Below are 25,419 nucleotides of genomic sequence, written 5' to 3'. Positions count from 1 at the left end.
CCCTTCTTTCTTTTCGTTCTTCCTGTTGTCCTCATATTACTCTTTCTGTTCATTGTTTTTCTCTTTCCACGTGTGCAACCTGTCTTTTTCTCTAACTGATATCCTACTTGTTTTTTTCTCCCTTATTTCGTCTTCGTTTTTTCTTCTCTCCTTGCTTCCTACTCTTCTTTGCTTATTCACATGTGTCCTTTCTTGTGTCCTACCTATCTGTCTTTCCTTTCATTTTTGTCTCACATTCTTTAAGGTCCTTCCTGGTCTCTTCAGTATCTTTCTTTTTTATTCTTTCTTTCTGTCTTTCTTTTTTTCCTTCTCATTTCATGCCTTCCACTCCATCCTTCCTAAAGTGAACATGTATTCTATACAAACCTTAGTATTTATGTTCAAAGTGAGGGTGGAAAAAAAACACTAAGAAGTCTGAAAAGTTCAGTTTGGAAAAGTACTTAATTTCCTGTAAAACTGTGCCTGTACCCTGATGTGAAACTAGCTTTAGGAGATGCGCGGAAACGAAACCTAATTGATTTCCCTTAAAGAAGCAGTCATCTCTGTTGCGATGAGCTGCGGAGGGTTTGCGGATTCTTCAAAGAATCAACTCTCCAACAGCAGAAACGCTCCCTCAGGCTAAAGGCCGATGCATCATGCAATCAATCCCGTGACCCACTCTGAGCTTTGTCTTGAGCCGAGTCAATAAAGCAAAGTGGTGCTCCACTAGATGATGTGATTGTGACGACAGCCGCGATAACGATTTCTTCCTAACACCATCTGACTCTCTGAAAGTCTGCCATCATTTCTGGGGCCAGAGGTTTCTCCAGCTTCCTGGAGAGATGTTTGAGCTGCAGCATGACGCCTTCGTCGAGTCGGACGTAAAGGAGATGGAAACGGAGCCAAGCTCATCCCAAGCTGTAAATGTGGCTTCTTCTTCACGTGTTGTGTTTATAAAGCGTTTGTGTTGCAGGTGAGCATGTCAGCAGTCTGAGATGGAGGCCAAGCTGGTTGCTCTCTGCTCTCCTGCTGCTCAGTGCTGCACGCCTTACTTACAACTAAATCGTTGTCGTTACGTCTCTTCGTTTATGTAGGAGCTGGTGAAAGCTTAGGTAGTGGAGGAGACGCTCAAGTGTTTCATTAGGAAACATTGAAGGTTTCCTTTAACCCACCTTGTTTAATACATCGGAGGTTTGCATTAATTGATTCTTTTGCTGTTTTGATCATTTTTTTTCACTCCGCATGGCTAATGACTTGAACAACTATTTGGATGTAGCGTGTTAGATCAAATTGTTGTTTGAAATCACAGAAAATTGACGTTATGTTTGAGATTGTTACTTTTGGTGTTGACGCTGGTTTTAATCATTCTTTGTTCAGAGTTATTGTGCGCTGATTTCCCAACATCTCTAGGCTGCTTACTGTAACTGAAGTAGCCTGAGTGATAACACTGAAGTCTCATTTTCAGAGCAGTATTTGTTGTTATGGAGTGAAGATGTGTTGGTTATTCTGCCCAGTAATAAATAGTTTGCTTTTTCAAAAGCGTAGCATTATTTTTAATCTCTAATGTCATGCTGGGGCTTCGTAATGCATCGTAAATATGCAGTGTCATTGTGTGATGTATTAATAGTTAACGTTTCTTGCTCTTATTGTTTGTGATAATGTCAGAAATTGTCACTTTTCGTGAATATAATATGTTCATCCTGTTGGGTGGATGCTTAAGACCACAGATTGTTGGCAATGAAAGAGAAGAGCTTGGAAAAAAATTATTTATTATAACTGATATCATAGCTGAAATATTAACAAACGATGTCCCACTTACAGGGTTTTACAATATTAATACTGTGCAGCTCTACTGAATGTGGTGGTAGACTTCCAGCTAAAAGGCCGGGTTATAAATGTAATTGTCACTTTTATCGCCCATTCGTACCCTGACACCAAGGGTTAACCAATAAAAGTGCAGTCAGTCTGCGCTGCATTGACTCGCCATGCAGCTCAAAGTAAAAAAAATAAAAAATCGGGGGAGGAAGAATAATGTAAACAGCCAATCACATCAATGAAACATTCAAAAGGTGCATAAACATAACCAACCATCTCGGAGGGCTAGCTCTATCCAATATTTATATTTCCACATCCGAGTGCGCAGCGTAGCCAGTGTGGGGGGGAATATTTATGTTTCCTGTCTTCTCCTCCAGTTAGATTGACAGGTTTCGAGGGGCTGAAATGTCATAGCCCACCCCCACCATGACGATGAGGGTTGTTAGATTGGTTTATATTAAGAACGGCTCTCGACTCGGTACTACAGCCTCAGCACCTACGTGCTCGTTTGTAATTTACCTCCCGGTGTCATCATGGAAGAACCTCCACCTCCCCGGCAGACTTCCTGCTGTCTCCTATCCTCATTGTTCGAGTGACAAACCATGCGTGTGTGCATGTGTGTATGTGTGTCTATCTCTCTGTGTGTGTGTGTGTGTGTGTGTGTGTGTGTGTGTGTGTGTGTGTGTGTGTGTGTGTGTGTTCTCATCCCCCCTCCCAGCTAGCCATTGGTAGCAGCCTTCTTGCAATCAGATTTGATGCGTGCAGCTTAGGCAGGCACAAAGCCTGCGATGGATTATGCTTTACTAAATGTTAAATCCCTTTATACCCGTCTAGTGACATACAATATGTAAAACTGACCACCCTCAGAGGGGGATTTGCGCCACCCCCATATTGTATGGAGAGCGACGGAACCGTGATGGAGAGCGGTTGCCAAAGCAGGACAGAATCTGCTCCGGTTGTGGGTTTTGATTGCTTTTTGTCACTTGGAGCTTCAGAAGCAATGCAGGCCCTGTGTCATCACATACAAAATAACAGGTAATCTAGTATTGAACCTTCCCAGTCTCCAACCACTCTCCAATCTCTCTGCTTAGCCTTTCTATCCCTTGAAGATGGTTTCAGGCAGCTTAGTGCACATCGATTGGATGGGGACTTGGTGCAAAGGGAAGTGTGAGCAGCCAGTAGGTGGGCCTGCAGCTAACTAAAGCCCTGCTGCTGCTGCTTAAAACGCAGAGAGGAGAGCGTCTGCGACGGCGGCCTGGGGACTGTGTCCCAGGCCATTTGTGTGGGGCAAGCAGCCCTGCACAGGGCGAGCAGACATGCCAGATCGATGTGAGCCCTGTGGCTGAGCTCGCACCACTTCTCCAGACCCGGATAGACTCCTCCAAGCCAGTTCTCTCTTCTTATCCACCCCCACTCCATATTGAAGATCCTCTCCTCGGAGAGTTTGCACATCGCCAAGAGGGGATCAATAGGAGACGGACACAAAAGTTGCCTGTACGCATGCATGCAAAGCACTCTGATAGCTACTACTTATGCAAAACGACATCTGCAACTGTTATACTAGTGCAGCCGCGTTTAAAATGTGATCTTTCTCATCCACACACCAGTGTCCTAAATACCTATTGGCTCCAGCCGCTGCATGTCCTCCTTATTTCCCTTCTATCCATCAAAATGGAACCTCAGCATGTGTCCTACAGCCCGGTTGCCTAATCAGCTGCAGAGAGACGTGATTTAGGTAATTTTAGATGCGAGACGGTAATGGTTTGTTTGTTGCAGCATACAGAAACAAATTACAGACTTAAAAGTCCTTCTGCGTTTCATCGTTGATGGGGACAGCCAGTGATTCTTGCTCCAGTCTTCTCTGCTCTCGCAGGATCAGATTTTGTGCATTTAAAGCAAGCTGCAGAGCAGTAAGATATGTAACACACAAACGCACACGAAGCTCAATAACCAGGCTTCCCAGTTTCCCTTAACTTTCAGCCTCACTGATTGTAGTCGTATAAACATTTCATTTTCTCGGCGATTACCAGAACTTCAAGTTTCCACATTATGTTGTATTAAACGTCGTCTTTTAAGACTTTTTCCACATTACGTCGACCTACATCAATATATTTTATTAAACAGTCCCTCCTTATTTTCGCAAGTGTGGAAATTCACACACAAAATCAAATGTTTTTTTTCTTACAAATTTTCGTAATTGTAAGATTATTGTTTCAACAGAAGCAGGACCTTTTGGGTTTATTTCAGGACTACCCCATCTTCTTTCCTGCTGAAGAAGAGCATAACAAAGCATGATGCTACCTCTGCCGGATTTTATGGTAGGGAGGGTCTGTTAGGAGTTCTGTATAGTTAGTTTTTTTTTCTCCAGATATTTGTTTTTATTCTCGCATGACGTGTTAACTGAAAACATGACAACTTATGGCTAAATAAAATTTAGATGTGTGAACCTATTGTGATGGCACTTGATAGCAGCAGTGCATCATTTCAAAGGGAATTTTTTGAACAATGTGACCTTTGTGTAAAGTCTCATTAAATATAATGTCCCTCAGAAAGCTCCAGTGTAGTTGCAACAAAAACTGAGCTTAATAAGAGCTTGTGTGCTTTTATTTTATTATTTGGGAATTTTAAAAAAAAATATTATTTTGTACAAAAATGATTTAGAGATGATGAATATTTTTGTTAGGCAATTTGTGCATTTTATTCAACTAAACCAGATCCACATTTTAACATAATTTCAAAAGAGTAGAATTGACTATTTTATAAAAAAAACAGAGTGGAGGAAAAGTGTGGAAACTTTTCAGACTTTCTGATTGCTACAATTGAGCTGTTTTATTTTTTTTTTATTTAACAAAAATATTAGCTTCTGCGATTTCACATGCCAAGATAATTTCTTTCTCACGATGCTTTGAAGAGGTTGGTTTGTTGTGAGAGTGTCGACTGTGAAAAAGCCAGTAAAATGTTACTCATTCAGCGTTGGACAACTGCCACTGCACATTAGCAAAACATATCCTCTGAGCTGCAAAGGCTAGCCGTCAATCACGTAGCTGCTTCTAGTCAGGCAAACATAAGGGACAAGCCCTGGGAATCATTTCCTGTTGAAACACGGCAGTGTGAATCCGCAGCCCGCCGTTAACGGAGCGGATCTATTTTTAAAAGAGCCTCGCTCTGCTCTGCTCTCTCTTCCTTTACGCTAGAGACTCTGGGAAAAGAGCTTTTTAGTGAAATCCAACCACCTGCCGACTGCTAAATGAGAAAGCGTGGGCTAGGCGAGAAGGAGAGGAGCGGGGTCGACGGAGGGGGGGGGGTGTTACTGTCAAAGAGCCTCTGTTTTCCCCCGAGGAGCTAAGTCAGCTGTAGACCTGCCTCTATTGTAGAGAGCTGATGGTATCGCTTGCCAGGTATTTCCCTTTGCTTTTTTAGCGAGAAGTAGGACTTGTTGGGTCGGCGGAGGGGAAAACAGGAAGGAAAGCTGTGGAGGAATCGCGTGTCCTTGCACCTCCAGGCCTTGTCTGCATGTGACACCAGCCTAGTGGGAGCAAGCCAGCAGGAAGCAGCAAACAGACAGGCTTGGACATCAGCTGGTGTGTCTCTGCAAGCTGCTGGAGTTTGTGTTGGATCAGTTCAAACACCTGTATTATTCTTCCCTTGTCTGTGTTAGCTCTTCCGTGTCGTCACACCCTCTGTACTTTCATTATTACATCCATTGTGCTGCTGATAAACTGCAAGCTGTAGAAATGAAGGGAATTTGACACCATGTGTAAATTTTGATCTGCAGTGTTTGGTTAAGCAAAATGCACAAACTGCCTCTTAAACATCTCAACATTTTGTATTGATTCAACACAGAGGAAATGTATTTCAGTGGAATTATTAGTTACAGCTACGGTGGCTACTAGGCCCTGTCCACACTGTAACGTTTTTTTTCCCCCATCAAACAGAAAAGTTATTCCCCCGTCCACATGGAAACGCTCACTTTTTTGACCCGAAACTGTTTTATTTTTTGAAAATGTTCCCCCTCCCATTTATACTTGTGGATAGCAACAACAACTCTCTTGTTAAAGTTTTGATGTTTTAGCACAAAGTCTAACCTGACCTGTGACCTCAAACGTATCATATGTAATAATAACAGTAGTGGATTACTTGTTCGTCTTGTAATTTTAGTTTTACAATCCAACTCGATACGGACAAGAAGGTCAACTTTTGTCATCCAATATTCCATATTTAGTGGCACTTTCAGGTCTGTGGCAGTAAAAACATTATTTTGGGCCTTTCCATGTTTCTGTGTGAATGAAAACGGTCCTGTGTTTGAAACTTTTTTTTCAAAGGTTGGTTTGTTGTGAGAGTGTAGACTGTGAAAAAGTGGGCAGGGCTTAAATAGCTCAAAAATCTTGAAGTACTGAATGTTGTTTTTGAAGGTAAATATTATAAAACTAAACATAGTTTTACTTGTATTTCCACACTAGTTATTTTCAAATAATTTCCACTGCAGAATGACTCAGGTTATTTTGTTATGTTGCAAGAGAGACATTTTCTTATCTTTTGTAACCTTCTATCCTGTTAATATATATATATATATATATATATATATATATATATAAAGATTTAGAAATGTTGCTGTAGGTTTTGCTAAACACATTTAATAGAACATGTCAGGGTAAAAATGACTGAAGATTGTAAAAGTCACTGAGAGAACCATCAGAAAATTCAACAAAATAAGAACATACTTTTCAAAATAAATCTACAAATTACAATCTGACCCTGTTGACAAGACAGTTACTAGTTTACCTCCGAACCCTTACACCATCTGCATTTACATTATTGTAAATGTGCAGATCAATTGGACCATTATACTAGAGGAGTTTTGTTGCATGCCTGCATGTTGATGCATGTGAGCCCAGCTCCACTTTTAACAATGCAGGTGCATCCTGCCTCATGCTCAACTCTCACCACCTGCTAGTATGACTTAAACAAACACTCCCTTTGATTTTAATAAGCCTGTGTCTCATCCTAAAATATTCGTCTCCCCCCTCGCCGCCCTCCGCTGCCGTGTTTACAAAACACTGTCTGTATACGTCTGTGTTCACGGTGCGACTCGCTCATTGTTTTTGGCTCAGCGAAGTAAAAGCCTGGCTGATGTTATCAGGAACTCGCCCCTCCCCTCCCCGCTGCTGGAATGCAGCAGCAAATTAAACGGCATCGTATTTGTTTCGAAGTAATGCACGACTCTTTTCGCTGAGGTGTGTTTTAGATTAGACATGCTTGGTAGCCGTAAGAGAACAGCAGCCCGAACAAAGAGTCGGAGTGTGTGTGTGTGTGTGTGTGTGTGTGTGTGTGTGTGTGTGTGTGTGTGTGTGTGTGTGTGTGTGTGTGTGTGTGTGTAGGTCATAATATTCAATATGGCGTTGCTCTTTGGAGTCAGCGGTGACAGTGTGACCTCTGTTCCTTTGTTCTTTCCTTTCCACCTTGTCTCCTGCCTCCATTCCTCCTGTCCTTCCTTCTTTCTTCCATCGTGTTCCTTCCTTGTCCTCCCTCACTTTTTGTGCCTCAGTTCTCTCCCTCTTAAATGGTTCCTATTCTTTTCCCTTCCTTCATTTTACTTTCTTGTGTTTTTTATGCATCCTTCCTTTATTACTCATCTCTAACATTGTCACCTTGTCTTTCTTTTCTTGTTTCCTTTCTTCCTTGTGCCCTTCTCCCATTTCTTTTTTACTCGACTCCTGCTCTCTTCCTTCCTTGTGTGATAGCTTCCATCTTTTTCCTTTTCCTTTCCCATTTCCTCATTTTGCTAATTTAAGTCCATTTTCCTTTATTTCCTTCCTCTTACCTTTTTCCTTCTTTGCCTCCCTCCTCCCTCCCTCCTCCCTCCATTCTTTTTACATTTTTTCTTCCCTTCCTTCATTCCTTCATTTGTTCCTTCCTTCCTTTTTTTTCCCTACTTTCCTTCCTTCTCCCCTTTTAACTTTTTCCCTTCCTTTTTTACTTCATTTTTACCTTTTTTTCCTTTGTTTTCATTATGCACCCTGCTGTAGGACTCCATGATGATAAAGATGAAAAGATTTGGTTCTGTAAAAGTCTGTAAATTGAGCATTAAAACGCTCCGGCGCCGTGTCAGTGTGAGCGTGGAGCCTTTTCTCCGTCTCTGGTTTGGTGCGGTGGAAGCTGAACTTATTGTTGCTGAAGGAATGGGAGCACTAATCTTGCTAAGGTCCTGCTGTGGTCTCCCTCCTCCTATGGTGAAGGCTACATCTACGCACCCAGCATGCACTTCAGTCTTTAAAAAAAACAAAAAAAAACATCCCCCACACGTACACCCACTCCACAGCTAAACCTCTCTCCTCCCTCCCCTCTTCACCTCTACACTTCAGCGAGGAGACCCACTTCCAAAAGCACAAAATGGCAGGAATGTTTAACAATCTCCGACGACCGTTGAGGAACCAGGAGGCCCGTTTCCACCATGTTTCCTCCACACAGTGTCTCCCCTGGCGCCAATTCCTTCCCCCTTTTTTCATTCTAAAGGCAAATTTTAAGGTGCTAACTTTGCTTTAACTTTTGGAATTCATAGAGTTTTGCCTTGTAGTCGCTTTCAGAGAAATGCCCCGAAGGGCAGTGTACTTTTCACTGTCCGAAATTAATTCAAAATGTGCTTTTGACGTTGGAAGAATGGACTGCCACGCTGTCTGTAAGTGATTAAAGCAGATCCCTGTCCCCCACCCTCCTCCTCCCTCCGCCGCCGCCACCCCCACTATCTTTTTCATTCTCGCTCTCTCTCTCCTTTGTGCCTGTTGATGTGCTCATGGGCGCAGACACGGAGATTTGGCTCCTCTAAATGAATTTGCCGCCAAGGTGAGGGGACACTAAACCCTAATTCCCCTGATTTGACTTCTCCGAAACATGTCATCTCCTTCAGATTAGACTCTTTTGTTCTCCGACCCCCTCCCAGCCCCCTCCGCTCCCTCGCCAACTTCTCTCTGTCTCTCACGCTGCCTGTGTTGCTCACAGATCACACAATAGGACTGATGGACGTTTTCATTCATGTTATCTTGTAAATGACTTCCAGGGATGCTGTAAAAGGGGGACAGGAAGAGGCTAGTAGTAAGAAAGAGATATAATGCGTTACTCAGACCGAGCGTGGGCGATAACCGCTCCCCCCCTCCTCCTTCTCATCCCTCCATCCGTTAGAACAGCTCATTCAGCTCACAGCAGATAACAAGCCCACCCTGGGGTCTCACACACATGCAGACACACTTAGGGAAAAAAAAAACAAAGCAAATGATGTCAGGGATGCTCTTGTACACACCAGCACCTCTACAAAACGGTATCTTGGGTGTCAGGGCCATTTAATATCTCCCCCTGCCTCTCTCTCCTCTGCCAGCGGTAAGATAAACCACAGCCGGATCGATAGCTGTGTTGACACAAACAAATAAATAACAGATGATGGCAGCGTCAGTCACCGAGAGAAGTGGAGGAGGGAAGAAAAAGGTAGCTGCAGATCTTTTGTTAATTCTTCAGCATCAAACCCGCTCAGCGTGTGTTTTTTGGTGAGATGAGCGCCAGCAGTTTGTTTGTCAGTGTAAATCTTGCCTCCGTTGGCTTTCTTTGAGGCAGAGAGCTCACAAAGACGTGAGCCGTCGCAGCAAAAACCAGGAGTTTGTTTGATTGTTTTTAAATCAATAGAAAGCAATATAGAGCCGTGTTTTATGTTTTTGTATCAGACGGAGCAGGGAGATTTGTCTTTTCTTTACGGTTGGGTTTCACACGGTACAATACGTGTGACATTAGCGGTCGGAAATCTTCCTTTTGCAGTTTAATAACACGCGGTTGTGTCTGGAGGGGGCCGTTAGTTGTTTCCTCTTCCTCTTATTTTCTTCTCAGCGGAAGTGGCCATGTGTTTACGTCCTCAGCAGCGTGATTGTTAAGGAGACAAGAGTTCACGACCTGGCCATACCACCAGTCACATTTCATTCAACAACACAGCCGGCTCCTCTCACTCGGTGCTACAGGACTGACATCACTAACCACCGTTTTAAAAATAGATAAGAGAGAGAGGGCGGATTGCTTCTTTTTTTTTTTTTTCTCTAATTCTAATCCAAAGCTAGTTAGACATATGTAGTGTGTTTGGGGATTACATATCCTCTTAATTTAAACGTGCTATGCTATGGGATCGTTTGAGTGGGACGTCTCTGGTGGTTACTATGCGTCACATTTTGTGTGATCATGGGAGAGAATCAAGAGAGCAAGAGAATCTGAAAGACAAAACAGTGTTGTAAAAATTGAAAAAGAAATTCATATTTTATTGCAGGAACATGATCCGACATTGAAAACTGCATTGAACTCAAATCTTTTGAGCGGAGAAAAAAAAAAAAATCACAGGATGTCAAATAAGTTTTTAACAAAACTGATGCAATTAAAATTCCTTTAATAACAATATTTTCTTGTTGGGATCTGTAGCAAGATGGACTTTTTAAATATGATGGGATTAAACTGAAATCTGGAGGCAGAAACACTCCATGTGGATCTGGGGTGAAACAAAGGTTGCACATCAGGAAAAGTACGTCATAGTCTTTGGTAATGTGAGTTGTGGGACTTTGAAGGCGTGGAGAACTTATTGGGGTTATAAACTTCTTTTAAAATAGCAGGAGACATCAAATATAAGTCTAGTGGCCTCTGGTAGAAAACCTCAGATGTCATCAGTGGGCCTTTTAGCAGGACAACGATGCAAAACAGGAAGTTTGGGCTCTGAGAAACAGTCAAAGATCCTTGTGTTTGTCTGCTTCAACATTGTCAAATGGTGCGGAAGAAAACTAGATGCTGTCCTGTCACGGCTGCTGCAAATATTGATCACAGGATCTCCAATAATTGTCACTGGTGAGGTGATTTTGTTAAGCATTTACTTTATAATGGGATGAATACTTTGAGTTAAACTAAAAAAGCTGCATTTGTGTAACTATTAACATAACTACATCATGAAGTAAAAGATGATTTTAAGACCTTTGGCACATCTTTGCTAGGATTGCCAGTAAATGTGGATGGCACTTTGAAAATGATCCCAGAAAATGTAGTCAAAAGTTGATTTAAAGTGCGAGGAAAATTGTCAAATGTCAGAAAACGAGTTGCAGGTTTGGTCCCCTCCAAGGTCGCCTCCATGGTTACGGCCATGTGGCGATGACTCGGTGGAGGTGGTGGGGGTTGGGTGGGATGAGGTTAAAGTCAGTGTTGCTCACTGGTGTATAAACGGAGTGGAACAATAACATAATTCCCCTTGAGCGTAATGTTTGCTTTGGAAAGGCAACCTTGTAGCGCTCCAAAAGTCTTTAATCCTATTACTCGCATTCCAATTGAATTTGACTCGAGGAGAAAAATGTCTTTTCAGCAGAGGTAATGGCACAAGAAATAATGCATTGCCAAGTCTGACTGCTTAACATCATGAAAGCTCTGATAAGTATGAAAATCATCTCTAAAACCCCTTTTTCTTCCCATTTCTCACTTGCAGATTGTGTGTACATCGAGAGTCGGCGACCCAATACTCCATACTTTATTTGTAGCATTCAGGATTTCAAGCTGGTGAGTAGATTTTTATGTCTATTTTTTTTCTTTTTCTCCTGCTAACCTGAGATGCAGCACAAACCAATCAAGCTGGGTGTTTAATGCTGTAAAATTGATTTGCGTTGCTTGTGCACGTGGCTTACATCTGCGCTGATTTCAAAAAGATGACTTTTCGTGTCGAGTTTTGTTGCCCGGACAAGCAGGAAGGCCCTCTGGGAGTCTGCTTTGAATATTTACCACATTCGCAGTCCACTGCATGCAGTGTGTAATAATGCTCGTAATGAAAATATAGATGTTTGTAGATGCACTTAATTGATTTAATGGAGGAAACCCTCACCGGTTTTAAATAGATTTTTCTACAACCTAATGTGACCAAATTACCCCTTTCCCTGCATAAAGAAAGAAATTAGTTTTTAATTTGCTGCAAGAATGGCTGATTCATCAAGCTCAGTCAGTTTAGCAAAGAGGGGCTTGTTTTCTAAGCAATAGGACACTTGTGAACACACACACACACTTGTAGTTTGTTGTCTCGCACTGCATTCTCCGTCTTCTGAAAGGAACGCTGCATGTTAGTTCACCACAACAGATTGGTCTTTGTTGTTGCAGATGAAAGACGGTGCATTATTTTTGGAGAGATTCACATACTTTGCTTCACTGACACACATGAATCATGAATATTTCAGGGCCACATGCCGATCATGCAGAAACTCTTTCAAGTAGCGCGCAGCGTGATCTCGGTTAGCTTTCCTGTCCCTCTGTGTTTTATCGCCATCTGTAATAAAGGATTTCTTGATGTCAACTGCTTGTTTCTTCTTGACGGATGAAAATTGCACAAAATCTATGTTTGACTGAACCTGAAACCACACACGCAGTTTTGTTAGTTTTTTAAAATTTTCTCTGTCTTTTGTGGTTTTGCTGTGGTCATGTTTTGTGGCTATGAAACTGTATTTTTAAGGCCAGAAATATCAGTGCTGTTTGCATTTTCATCCCACTGCAATGTGGTGTCATGTCTGAGCGCTACAGGAAACATCCTCAACATAAAGCGTGGTGGTGTTAGCAGCACCATGCTGTGGGAATAGCATTAGTTCTGTAGTAACTGTGCGATGGGTAGAATAAATTGAGCTAAAAACGTAGCAGCCAAAGCATGCCCATCTCATGAAGTACCAATAAAATACAGAAATATCTTTGTTTGCATCTTGACCAAAATGTTAAAAAGTGCAAAGGATCTTTCTGGATAGAGCGTGTTTTAAATAAATGAAGGTCAGTTGTTGTGTGGACAGGAGGTTTTAAGGTGAGCCGTAGGACTTGCAGCCAGCTCCCCACAGCAGTGTGACTTTAATCGGATTGTACCTGGAAAGTGCTGAGTACCGCTCCCCTTTCTCTTGCACGCAGAATTTAGCATGAAAAGCTACAAACCTGCCCCTTGATTAACAGGGTTCGGGGAGGTAAGGGGGCAGTTAGAGGTAATTGTCCAGGGAGAGAGAGACAGAAAACTGGCTGCTTTAGCTGACCTCTCCCTTCAACTCTCTGTATCCGTCTCTCTGTGACTCCCTCCCCCAGTCCATCTGTAATTAATGACCAGCCATCTGCATGCTTGAATGTGTATGAGCAGACTACACTCTTGTCCTCCTATGTTAAAACAACAAGCCCTGCTGGCTTTTTAAACAACTACAGTGTTTTTAAGTGAGTTCACTTTGTCACACGGCGACAAATCACAAAAAAGGGCCTGCTGCTGCTGTTTCTGTGCTAATGCAGTGGAAAAACTCCCAGCTTGTTTTATATGGGCCTTGATGGAATAAAGGAAATGTTTGACCACTGTACTGTTTAGATGAGCAGTGTCATCTCACTCGTCCTTGTAATGATACATTAAAAAAGGAGCAACAGCAGAAACCATTCTTCTCTTTTCCCTCGTCTCCCCCTTCTTCTTTTTCTTTTTCTTCGTCTTTGTCCTTCCCCCCACCGTTTATTTCTTGCCTCACAAATTATTGATTAACCCCCCTGCCATTCATGGTGTAACCGGGCTTCAGAGGCACAGCACAGGGAAAGAACATTTTATTGGTCCTGTACCAAACAACCCCATCGATATTACCCCTCTCGCAGCCATCTCCATTTTCACGCCTATCTGATCCAGTCTTTAAGCTGAGAGAGTGTCACTTGTGTTCTCCATCTAATGACCTGTGAATCCAATTAGTGCTTTGTATAAACCATCACTGTGTTGTGTGGGGATGGGCTGACTCTTTTCCTCTTCACATATTGTGTGAGAAATCCGCAGATTTGTCTTGATGCACAGATTTGATCTTCTGTACAGAAATTTGGACTGTCGGCAATAACGGATGCAAATATAAAAAATACAGGAAGAAATAAGGGGAGGAACAGAATCAATTCTTAGATCATGATTGGGGTCATTCTTGACTTGGAGGACAATCATTTTCCTCCGCTTGTTTACTCAACAGTGGCAGCTGCAGTGACCACTGCAACCTCTGTGACTTATTGATCCAGTTATATAGATTTCAGCCTCCTGCCTTCCTCCTAACATGTCTGGCCGGCTACAAAGATAACCACTGGGAAGCCATTATAGTCATTTCAACAAAATGTTTAACCTTCTACTATATCTTGGCCTATATTTAAGTTTTAATGACAGGAGCCAAACATTTATTATTATAAACATACCAAGTATCAGTTGTTTGGATTGTTTTCTTTTTGTTTTGTTTTTGTCTGCGATACCGATCCAAGTCAACAGGCATTTGCCAAATTGACTAAATTTCATTAACATGAACAAATACTTGTCGTGTGTGTATACACTTCCTAGTTGTGCATTTTTTAAATTTATTTTTTTTTTTTGTGAAACATAACTCCTAATTATTTTTGGAAAAACCATGTATCAATCTTTTTGTAGAGCACATTTAAAAAAAAAATAATAAAAATAATAATAATAATATATATATATATATATATATATATATATATATATAACACATTATTGCACTTGGTGCTGTTTGGCTGCACCCTGAGAACAGAAATAAAAAAAAGACTATGTTGCTTTCTACTATGAGTATCAGTATGTATTAAGGCATATTTGGTGTTTGAACTATTAAAATAGGCAGTTGAAAGCATTTTTAGAGAGTATCTTTATTATTGTTTTAGTATCCGATTCCTGTAGACATTCTATGCTAATGTTAGCATGTTTGCTCTTTGCTTTCATATGGCTCATTGATAATTCGGGTCATAACATACAGTGTTAACTATTCATGAGCTGACTAAACTTACTAAAAAGCAACTCCTGATTTATAAATGAAGTGTTTTGCTTTGAACATCATAACATTTGATGACTGGTGTTTCAGCAGCTCTCTATTCTGAAAGTTGGCTGGGATTCACACAGACACACGTATGGATAGATGCAGCAGCGAACACAGTCCTCCTTTCTCTTTGAAACATTGTAAAGACTGAAAAACATAGTGATTGAAAGGAAACCCCTATACTAGATCCACAAAATTGGGTGCATGGTTTAAAATGTAATTTTGCTAACTGGATGTAAAAACAAGCTTTTGCTTTTAAATTTGTCAGACTAATGTGCCCAAACAAGTCACTGAGGGGATTGGCTGACTAAATCACAGACGGTACAACAACAGCAAGGTCTGAATCAGGACTTTCTTACTTAATAGACGAATGATTTGTATATAGAAACTGTGAAGTAGGACATTTTTATAATACCCACTTGATTTGTAAAGTTTTTGTAACGTTTTTGCTTCCTTAGACACACAGACTCATTGTGGTGATTTCATTCTCTCTCTCGTTGTGCTTGAGGTTAATTGGGGCCCTTCAGTCCTCGATGCCTGGTTTTGATTACTGTTGTGATTTTGTAATTAGTTTACCTTCTCTGCTTAATGGAGGAACATTATTGAGGTGAACGTTTGTGTCACGACTGTCTGATAGATCTCCATACCGGTTGTGAATCTTCAGATTGTCGCTCGACTATCTGGTTCAATGCGACACGGTCACACACACACAGCAACGTGCAAACCGCTTGTCGTGAGCGCCGAGTCTTTAGACAATGAGGCAGCGACACCATCAGCACATCTTTCCTCCAATCCTGACGTCACAGATCAATCTTCCTTCTCTTACCTTAACATCTCCTCTGTCTCCATCTCTCTCTCTCTTTCATCCATCTGTCTCTACAACTCATCCCCTCTCCCCTCCTCCTCATCTGTTGTCACTCACCCCCACCACCTCCTCCTCCTCCTCTCATCCCACGTTGGAGTCATTGTGTCCATGTCCTCGACGCTCATTGACCCTCCTACCTCTCTCTCTGCTTGTTTCTAACCTCATTTGCTGTTATTGGCCAAGTCAGCTGTGTCCTGTCCTCCCTCCCCCCTTTTCTTCTCCACATCCTTCTCTCTCTGTTTCATCCCAGCTTCTCTGTTCCCCCTTCCTCTTTCACTAATGGAGTGATTGCAGCATTTCTCCCTCTGGGAACGAGGGGATTGAGGAGACTAGTACACCATCTCAGACACACACACACACACACACACACACACGCACACACGTTTGCTCTCCCACTGTTAGTCTCGCACACACAAATCTCCAACCAAGGATCTTCCTGCTTCTGGACATTTAATTAGAGCCACGCACAATGCAATTATCTTGCCACAAGTCCATCTTGCATGTTGTAGGTCTGAGCAGCTTAAGGAGACAGAGGACTTTCCCAGTCACGTTGTATTTACACATTCTTTTCCCGTTTAATCAGGCGGTATGTCTATAATTATCAGAAATATGCTTGGGCTTTCTCTCCTCCATCAAATATGTTTAAGCGAATGTGTGAAATGCACTGCTTTTTTCTGCTTTTTTTTTTTTTTTGCGCTCTGCGCTAGCTGGAAACTAACTCATCTATGGTTTTAGCTAATTTATTGCTGTCAGTCTAATTTATCAGACGTGTCAAAACAAAAGTGGTGCTTATAAATCACTATTCACGCTGATAGTTTGGCCGTTTATCTTACAGACAAGATTTTGTGGAAGTGGATTTGGCTATCCTCTACATGTCTAATCTGTGTTTTTAATTGATGTTAACGTGCGCCAGCTTTTGTTTCTGATGTTTTGATTTGTTACTTTATTTACTAGCAACCCAACAAGCATGCTTTTTCTGGCCACTAGCTATTTTTATGATTTTCTTTTTTTCTTTTTACTTTTTTGTCCAAGGAGTAAAGCACTTAAGATGCTAAATGTATAAACAGTAGTTTTGATCTAGGTTTTTGCATCCACCTGAATAATGTGTAGTTGCGCCACTGCCTGTAAATTTACTATAATATACGTATTTCAAAATAAAATTATTTTTTTCTTGACCTGACCTGCTGGCTGACTGTTTTGCAAATAAACTTATCAAGACTTTGAGTAATGCTTCTATTGAGAGAGTTGAGAGAGCAGTGCTTTTAAACATTTTTCATCTGTTGCTGCACACTTCCTGTCAGTGGGCTGAAAGAAGGCGTTTTGCAGTTTTGACTTGCTTAGAAGAAAGACAAATTTTGCCTTTTGTAGATATTTCCCTTTGCAAAAAGGACCGACAGACATGGCGTCAGTCCACTCATCACTCTTATTAAGCTAAGGTTGCTTTGTACGTCCATGCTTGATAAGCTGCAAAAGCAGTGTGTGTGTTAGCAGCTGAATGCACATTGACTTCCAGGGCAGATATACCCAGTAGTTTACCAGCTAATTCCTGCTTGTCATACAACTCTATGAGAAGTAATTTTGCCCAATAAACACATATCATATTTTTACTCACATTTATCAATCGGTGAGAATGTCATACTAGCCATTGCCTCATCAGGACATAAATTCACTGTCTGCAGTGATCGTAAATGTTTATGTATGTTGACATGGGACAACTTGTTTTGTTTTGTGCATCAACTGGATGTTTATCCTACTTTTCACCACTTATTGTTATGAGCCGAAAGCTCATCATACCGCCTTGGAAAAAAGCCACCTATTCAAAGCCCATAATTAAAAATGTTTGATAGAGATGCAAATATATGTGCATAAATATGCATTTTTTAACATGAGCAGCTATTAGTTTTTCTGCAGACCTTGACTTCCAGGCCTAATGAAATCCAAAGTGCTCTGAATTAGCTTAACAATGAAATCCACAGGCTAATTAACTTCTGTCCATCACACATTCAGATCAATGAAAACATTCCACTTGATGTACATTTGCTGTCAAAAAAAAAGAAGAAAAAAAACTACTTTCCTTCCATCTTTCTGTGCTCTGATTTCTCCCGTGATTCACAGTAGCGGTGTCAGTGGTCTGTGATGATGCATGCTGCGGGAAGTCAGTGAATGTGACAATCCTGGACTGTAACGCTCAGCTTCTGTACAGACTAGAAAAAGTCTCTGGTTGGTGCCGAGGCGCTGCGATGATGGGCGCTGGATGACTAGACAGTTGTTGGCTTCTCTCTTGTCACTGCCTAGGAGCTGGAGTTTCCCCCTCTTTATCTTCCCATTTCTCCCCCTCGTGACCACCCTCCACCCAAGCCCCCGCTGAACATTTGAAATGCAATTATGGATCAGTGAGCACCACCATCAGTCGCACTTCTTGTTAATATTTATCAAGTAGAGCAGCAGCCGCTGCCATCTCCTGAGAGAGGGGCGCTACAGTCATTAGAGGCTATTTTCTCTCTCTCTGTGTGTGTGTTTGTGTGTATTTGTGTTCGCTCCATTTCACAGTCCACTCAGCTGCTGTGAGCAAGCTAGTACATTTTGCAAGCATTAACATGTGGGCATTTACAGTGGGTGTGTGTGTGTGAGAGTTGCTGTCTTAAGTGTCTGCTTGTCTTTGTGCTTTGTGTGAGGAAGCGCCTTTGACAAGGGCATCTAGCTGTCTGTAGACGGGGGCCGGCCAGGCAAGCTGGCTGCAAACTGCTTGATTGAAGCATTCTTCCTGTCATGTTTACCTCTGAGTAGCAGCCTTAAAGCAACGGGAACCAAAGCAGAGCAGCTGCTAAAACCTGAACATCCTTTGACTGTCACCTATATTCAAATTGAGTTCAGGACAGAAAAGTGATGCCATGTTTTTGTCTCCTAGCTGCCAAATGGATGCAAATCTATTTACAGCTTGAAAAACAGATTTAAGGTGTACAAAGCCTTCTGAAATTATTAATAGTTATTTCAGGGTGCATTCACACCATACCTGTTTAGTCCGTTTAGTCTCGGTTCGGTTGACGTGAACTCTGGCTCAGTTCAAATGCATATGTGAATACAAGCGGACAAAACAAAGCTACAAAACCAGGAAGTGGACTAAAGTGTAAGGCTTTCCAAAGATAAGTTCTGCAGTCACTAAAATCTAACCCCACTTCCTTCTTCTTTGTTGAAGAAGGAAGTTGCTTTTAGTTTCTTCTTCAGCGGTTTTTATGTTGTTCCGATCTTGGTGTGGCGCCCCCCACAAGGACGGAGGTAAACAGTTTGTTCAAAGGATTTGGTCGGTTTGACGCATTGCAGGTTGAAAGCGAGCAGCTCCAGCTGAAAATTTAACAATTGTTCCAATTTTGGTCCCCAATTGAACCTAGTCTACTAGACTATTGTGTGAAAACACCCTATTATTTTGCACATCATGTCATTTTATAAAAAAAATCGTTAAGTGTAAGCTTCACTCCAATACCCCCGAAGTCATATTAAGTTCAAGCAGTTGACTTTAGAAGTCACCTGTATGTAATCATCTGATTTATTCTCAGTATAAACCCAGCTGACATGTGTTGGCAAAAACTTGAAGACAAAGGAACACGGCACATTAAAATAAACCATTATTTGAGGCGTGACCGTGTGAAAAAGCACAAAGGGTGTGAATGCTTTCTTGAGGCACTCCATTTGACAACTAACTAACTTGAGTCTACTGGTAAGGCTTCTTTTTTATTTTAAGGTGACGTCACTTACAATGTTACATTCGATTATTACTCGTCTATGAGGCAATGCACTCTACTAATCCTGCCTTTTTCCCATCCTCTCTTCCTCTGTCTCTGCACACTTGAATTTTCACCGAGGTGAAGCCTTTAATCCATTCTTTGTAATAACATTAGGTCATTTAGCCGAGGTGGCGGGGTCACAGGCTGCAGCAGCTGCTGTTTCTGTGCAAACACGCTCTTAGGCGGCCGCGGGCCTTCAACGCCGTAAAGTATTAGTCCTACTCTGGTGTCAGTTTGCATGCTTGGATCGTCGCTCAGTTTAAACTGAGACAGGCATGCATCTCTCAGACAGCGCCAGAACTTGGTGTCTTTAAGGAGGCAGGTGAGATTGATTGTCCACATGTGCATGGCGATAAATTAACACAGCAGCCAAAGTTAAGCTAGCCCAGTTCAGACCCGGATAGAGCTGCATCCAACCCTCTTGGTGGGCTTGAGCACTACACTCAGTACTCACTGCGGCTTCCTGCCGCCTCTTTTTATCTTCTTGGGCCGAAGCCTATGCTTTACCTAAATGCTGCTATGGAAACCAGCTGCTCAGTCATCTCTTTCTCTCGGATAGACTACCAGAGGAGAAATTGGAACAGAGTTTTAGGTGTTGGTGTGATGATTACTTTCCCAGATATGGAGTGGGTGCAGCCTGCAGACAATGGGTGGGTGGGGGGTTCGCCTTGCTGGAGGGGGCAGTGGTCAGAGGCTATTTAAAAGCTCAGTCAATGACCATCTCCTTGTTGGTTACTAAATTATTCATCACAAAAGGCTTCTTCTTTTGGACTTTCATTTGATTAGCGGTTGCAAGCTTCACAAAGACTCATTCGTGTTATGCAGAAGATGCCTAGCAAATCTGCAGAAAAAAAACAAGACTTTTTCCTGGGGGTGGAGGGGGAATTTTCATCAAAGTTTCACTCCTAAAGTAAATTCACCAAGCACTCTTAATGCAATGTGATGCATCGTTGCATTTTATCTTACAGGCTTTATGCAATGAGCTATCAACCGCTCAGTCATCTAGGAGTGTCTGAATTTCAATTTCTCTTATCTTGTGAGTGCAACTCCCTCCATCTTGATTGTGTTCTTTTTCTTTCTTTTTTTGTTTTTGTTCATTACTTTAAACGACCAGAGAAATGTTCAGCAGAACTAAACCGCATCCCGGATTGTCTGAAATCACCAGAAACGCAAAACAAAACTCGCTTTTCTTTCTTTCCCTGATCCTCCACAACAAAGACGCCTCTGAGGTTGTAAATTATGCCCACCTCTCAGACGTTGATCATGCGTCCCAGCTCCGTTTTGTGAAATGCGGTTTGGTTTTATTTATTTTTTGCAAACATTCAGTCTAGAAGTGGGAGACGCAGCACTGAGAATCGTCATTTGTGTTACTCTAAGCAGTGAAAAGATCACAGACGCGCTGATCTTGTAAAACTGATGTCGTCTTGTTAAATCGGCTGTGCCGGTTTTCCTGCAGGAACGTAAACTGTGGATGGATAAAAGATTTTATGTATTTTATTAAAATCGCAGAAATTATTTCAGTTTTTATTTGTACTTGCTCAACATTGAACCAAACACACAGTGTTTTAATGGCACAAGCAAAGCAGTCTGATTCCTGCAGAAAAGCAAAATCACTGTAGATCCAAAACATGAATATATCTTTATTTTTTTGGGTTGGTAATTTCTTTTTCTAGATTTTTGTTTCTTTTCAGCAACAAAAACATGATATGATTCACACTTGCTTTATTTCGCTCAAGTTTTCTCTTTAGTAAAGATCCCTCAATGCTTGTGGTAGTAATTCATATTAAAATTAAAAGCAATAACGTAACTGATAAAAACAAAAAACACTAAATTACAACCAAAAAAATGTTTCTCGAAAAATAACATTTGTAGGATGTAAAGAATACTTGGCTTTCAAACCTTTGTTTTTTTATGAATTAAAATCTTAAAACTATAAAAATCCATGAAGTAAAAGGAGCCTTTCCCTGAAACAGCCTTTGTGGATAAATATCAAGTTGTTTCACTGGGTTACATTTGAAGGTATCATAGTAAATGTTAAATACAAATGAAAGCCACACATTGGTAAAACTGTTTTAAAACCATGAATCATTTTTCCTTTCACTTCACATTTATGAGCCGCTTGTTATTGTTTTATCTCCCAGAATCCCAATGAAACCTATTTGTAAGGTGCTGTAGTTGAGATTGGGCCTTGAATTGTAGACAAATCCTCTTTTTTTTCTTTCTCTCTCTCTCTCCCCCTCTCCCCTCCTCACTTTGTTCTTTCAGCGTTTTTGTTTTCAGTGTCTCAGTAGCTGCATTGAACATTGCTCCTGTCTCTTTCTTGGTCACCCAGCACTGAGTAAGCAGACACTAAACACATTTGTGTGGACCGGTGAAGCTTTAATTGGATTGCCCTCTGCTCTGGAAATGGAAGGCTAATTTTAACCCTCCTCCCAGTCTTCTTCCACATTACCGCTTTCTTCTGTTCCCCTAATTTTTTCCTCCTCCTTTTTCTGCGTCTACACCTTTTCCTCCCACCACCCCTTTTCTTCTTCTCTCTCTCTCTCTCTCTTTCTGGTGAAGTAGATATCTGGCGTGCTTTGCCGCTGGTTCTCAGCTCAGCTCGGTGTAATTTCCAGCTTGTCCAATGTGTGACATGCCAATAAAATACGAATGAGAGAGAACAGGAGAGGAGAGAGGGAAGGAGGGGCGGAGGCTGCAACGCTGTGGAAGTGGAGATTTACAGTGGTATCGAGTTCACACGCTTCCACTAGGGTCCTATTTTTTCCCCCCCTTCTCTTTCTCCATTAAGGAACACATGGTGCAAATTAACTCTTGCCAGCAGGGAGGGTAAAGGGAAGGAAAGAGGGAGGAAGGGCATCGGTCAAAGAGAGGAGCAGACGGGAGAAGAGGAAATTTCAAGGATTGCTGTGAGGTCTGAGGAATGTCCACGCTCTGTACCTTGAACCCGCAGCCTTTAAAACAACAGCAACATCCCCACAGGCTGCTATCCGCCGCGGCTCCCCTGCAGCACCTCTGCAATCTCACACAGACCCGCTGACATTTTGTACATGTGTTGCAGCTTGACTCTCAGCTCACCCCATCTATCCTCCATCTCTGGATGCTTGTTGATCTAATGCAATACAACTGGCGCACATGTGCTCGCGCTTTGATCGCGAAAAGAAGGATCCCTGTGTGTCCAAGGATCACTCATATGCGGTTTCTCAAAGCAAAGGCAGCCAGGATGCACACTACTGTGCAAAAAAACTGTGAAGCCACTTCCAATCTCTTTCTGCTCGCCTCGATTCGACCATCTGCTGGATGTCAACTTCTCTCCTTTCCTTTTTTTTTGTTTTCAAAACGCTTTTGCAAAGATGATCTGAAAACGCTGGTAGCTGTGTCTGTATTGGGTTTGTTGCGGTGCTTTTTTAAAAAAAATTATTTACAGATAATGGGTTTTGAGAAGTTTAGAGCTTGAGATATTGTTTTATAACCCGCTTCAATCTTCTCCACACATCTTTGTTCCTGACCTTTCTGCAGAGTTTCTTGGTTTTCACGATGCTGTTTATTTCCTCATGCTGTCTAACAAACCTCTGGCCTTCGCAGAACAGCTGGATTTATACTGAGACTAAATCATACACAGACTCTCTCTGAAGGCCAGTAGTTTCCCTGGAATTTATTTAGAGGCATCGCAGTAAAGTGGGGCTGTGCACAACCAACAGAACGCAATGTACAGCGCTTAATTATGAAGTGGAATGAAATTAAGTTCTGAACTAAATAAAAGAAAGCAAGCTTTACTGATACTTTACTGAAAAATCCACTTCAAATTTTAAATTACCATATAGTTTTCTTTTCAGCTAATAATTTTGATCATAAAACCTCAATAAAACATATTTAAGTTGACTTAAAATGCATTCCTGCCTAAGTTATCTATGTGCAAACACAACATTGACTAATCCCTTGATTTTAGAGATCTATTTGTTTCTTTTTGTTTGTTTTGTGTTTTTTATTGACTCCAGAATTGTGTACATACCTAAAAAAAAAGAGCAAAACAACAAACTAAGTCAGTTCTTTTCAGAGATTGTCATGTCCTGGACTGAGAATAAAAGAAATACTTTTACGAATGTGGCTTGTGGTTTCCGACTGATTTAAAAAGTAAAAACAAAACAAAACAAAAAAACTCCGTTGCTCTTTAACACTCCACACAAAACAGCTTCAGCGCTTTTAATTTATTCTGTAATGTCTGATCATACCTGGCTACTTCAAAAGAAAGTAGAAAATCACAGCAGAATGTATGTTTTCCAGTTTTTGTGAAAAGCAAAATGTACACTTGTTTTTTTTCCCACCCCCAGACACACAGGATGAGGATTATGTATTTTCCATGCGGTGCGTCACGTTTCCGCCCGCTGTGGTTGGCGTAGCATGCGCTTTGATGGGCGAGTCTAAATTGTTTTTGCCTGTCTGTCACTGCCAGCGGATCGACTGAGTGAACCACAGCTGCCAGTGCTGGAGGGGGGCGCTTCACCACACTTGTGCACACTCTTTATTTAGTCTGCGGATAGGTGGTTTTTTTCCTCCTTCCCAGACAGAAGAGATTGCACACTTTATTATTCCTTCATTGTCGCTCTGAACCACCCTAACCTCTAAATTCTCCTCCATCGCGTTCTGCTCTTTGCGAGAACACACCTCCGACTGACTCTCTCTTCTCTTTCGAATCTTAATCTCTTCCAAGCACGATTCCTACTGAGATTCCCCAGCAAAGCCTGTTTGTTTTATTTTTTGCCTCAGTCCTGAAAATGTGCTACAAAGCAGCATAAACACATCCGTGATGGTAAAGACATTTCCTGCCATCAAAGGGCCGAGCTGCGCTATCCCCCTCAGTAGCTGTATTCATTTCTGCTCCCGCCACGCTCAAATGCTCTTTGTTCTTCTCTTTATAGGAATGTACTTAACAGTTCGACTGTGTTGTGTTTGCGAACAGAGCCGCCTTTGTTCCAGCAGGCGGTTAACACTTGTATACAGAGCAAAAGAGGGCAAAGTCTGCATTATTAAGCTCAGTTAAATTAGCTGAACCACTGTTTTAATGAAAAGATTTAAAATATGCAGACCTCCCTCAAGACTCTTTCTCTCTCTCTGCTCAAATCTCTTCTGTCTTTAGCAGGATGTAAAGGTTTCTTTCTCTCCCTGAGCAGTTGTAAAGACAAGCTGCTGCATTTCACTCTGTTTGGAGCAAAAAAAATTTTCCTTTTTTTAAATGTTTTGATCCATTTAGCTGCTAAAACAAACTGAGTGGGTTTTAAATTCTTTTTGAAGCAGCAGCAAAACAAGTTTGTTGTGTCAGATGCGCTTTGTGGAAAAGTAATTCATCAAGAGCTACATTAAAAAGCATTATTTATTATTATGCTCGACCTCAACGGCCTCACTTTACAGAGCATTAATGCGACGCGGTGCATTTTGATCTGACTGTAAATTTGAGCTTGTTGAGATTTCAATTCGTTCTTATATGTCCACGTTGTTGGAAACTCGTGTCTGATATTTTTTCTGATGACTGACATGAACACTCCTGATGTGTGGAAGTTGTAACTGAGTGAGTGTCAACTATTTTCAGGCCAGACGGGGTGCAGTTTCCTCCAGTGTTTCATAAGCCTGGCGGGCCACCAGATTTTAGTTGTGCCCCCACCAGGCTATGCATTGCTTATTTATTTAATTTCTTTTTTAAATGTTTGCATTTTTAAGGCTTTATAGTTGGTTTTCAGGTATTAATCTTTCAATAACACATCATTATCAAGTGATATTTTCAAGTCTCCTGTTAACTTTAAACATTTTTTGACTCTAAAACACGGCGGGCCACAGGATGATTGACTGACTGAGTACCCCAACCACTGGGCTTTGCACAAATCTGAGGTTGTGTAAAAATCAAGTCATAAGAAGATGTAACGATAAAAATAAAAAAAATTGCATTTCCCTTATGCTGCTAGAGAGTGAGAGAGAGCAAGACTTGTAGCAGGGAGCAGGAAGCCTGAAGGGAGTACAGGACAGTTTCTCTGCTTAGTTGTTTTGAGGATTTGGGAATGTCTGTAGCCTTTTGGGAACGTCAGAGGTCAGGGAAGGCTCTATGTTCTCCAGAGAATGGATCATCTACATTCTCTGCAGAATGTAGATC

At 41.6% G+C, this 25,419-nt stretch overlaps 1 protein-coding gene across 3 annotated transcripts in view; it reads left to right on the top strand.

The window, feature by feature from the left end:
• Positions 1-25,419, top strand: part of rerea (arginine-glutamic acid dipeptide (RE) repeats a) — a 192,638-nt gene that overhangs the window by 94,578 nt on the left and 72,641 nt on the right. For all 3 annotated transcript variants that reach the window (XM_008413332.3, XM_008413330.3, XM_081608948.1), the window contains exon 3: positions 11,282-11,352. In XM_008413332.3, the coding sequence (XP_008411554.1) occupies positions 11,282-11,352 (71 nt within the window). The remainder of the gene's footprint in view (positions 1-11,281; positions 11,353-25,419) is intronic.

This window comes from Poecilia reticulata, chromosome 7 (assembly GCF_904066995.2).
Source record: "Poecilia reticulata chromosome 7, P_reticulata-male-v2, whole genome shotgun sequence".
In the NCBI taxonomy this organism is placed as follows: domain Eukaryota; kingdom Metazoa; phylum Chordata; class Actinopteri; order Cyprinodontiformes; family Poeciliidae; genus Poecilia; species Poecilia reticulata.
Note: the sequence above shows the minus strand (reverse complement) of the source record. Positions and strands in the feature narration are given on the sequence as shown.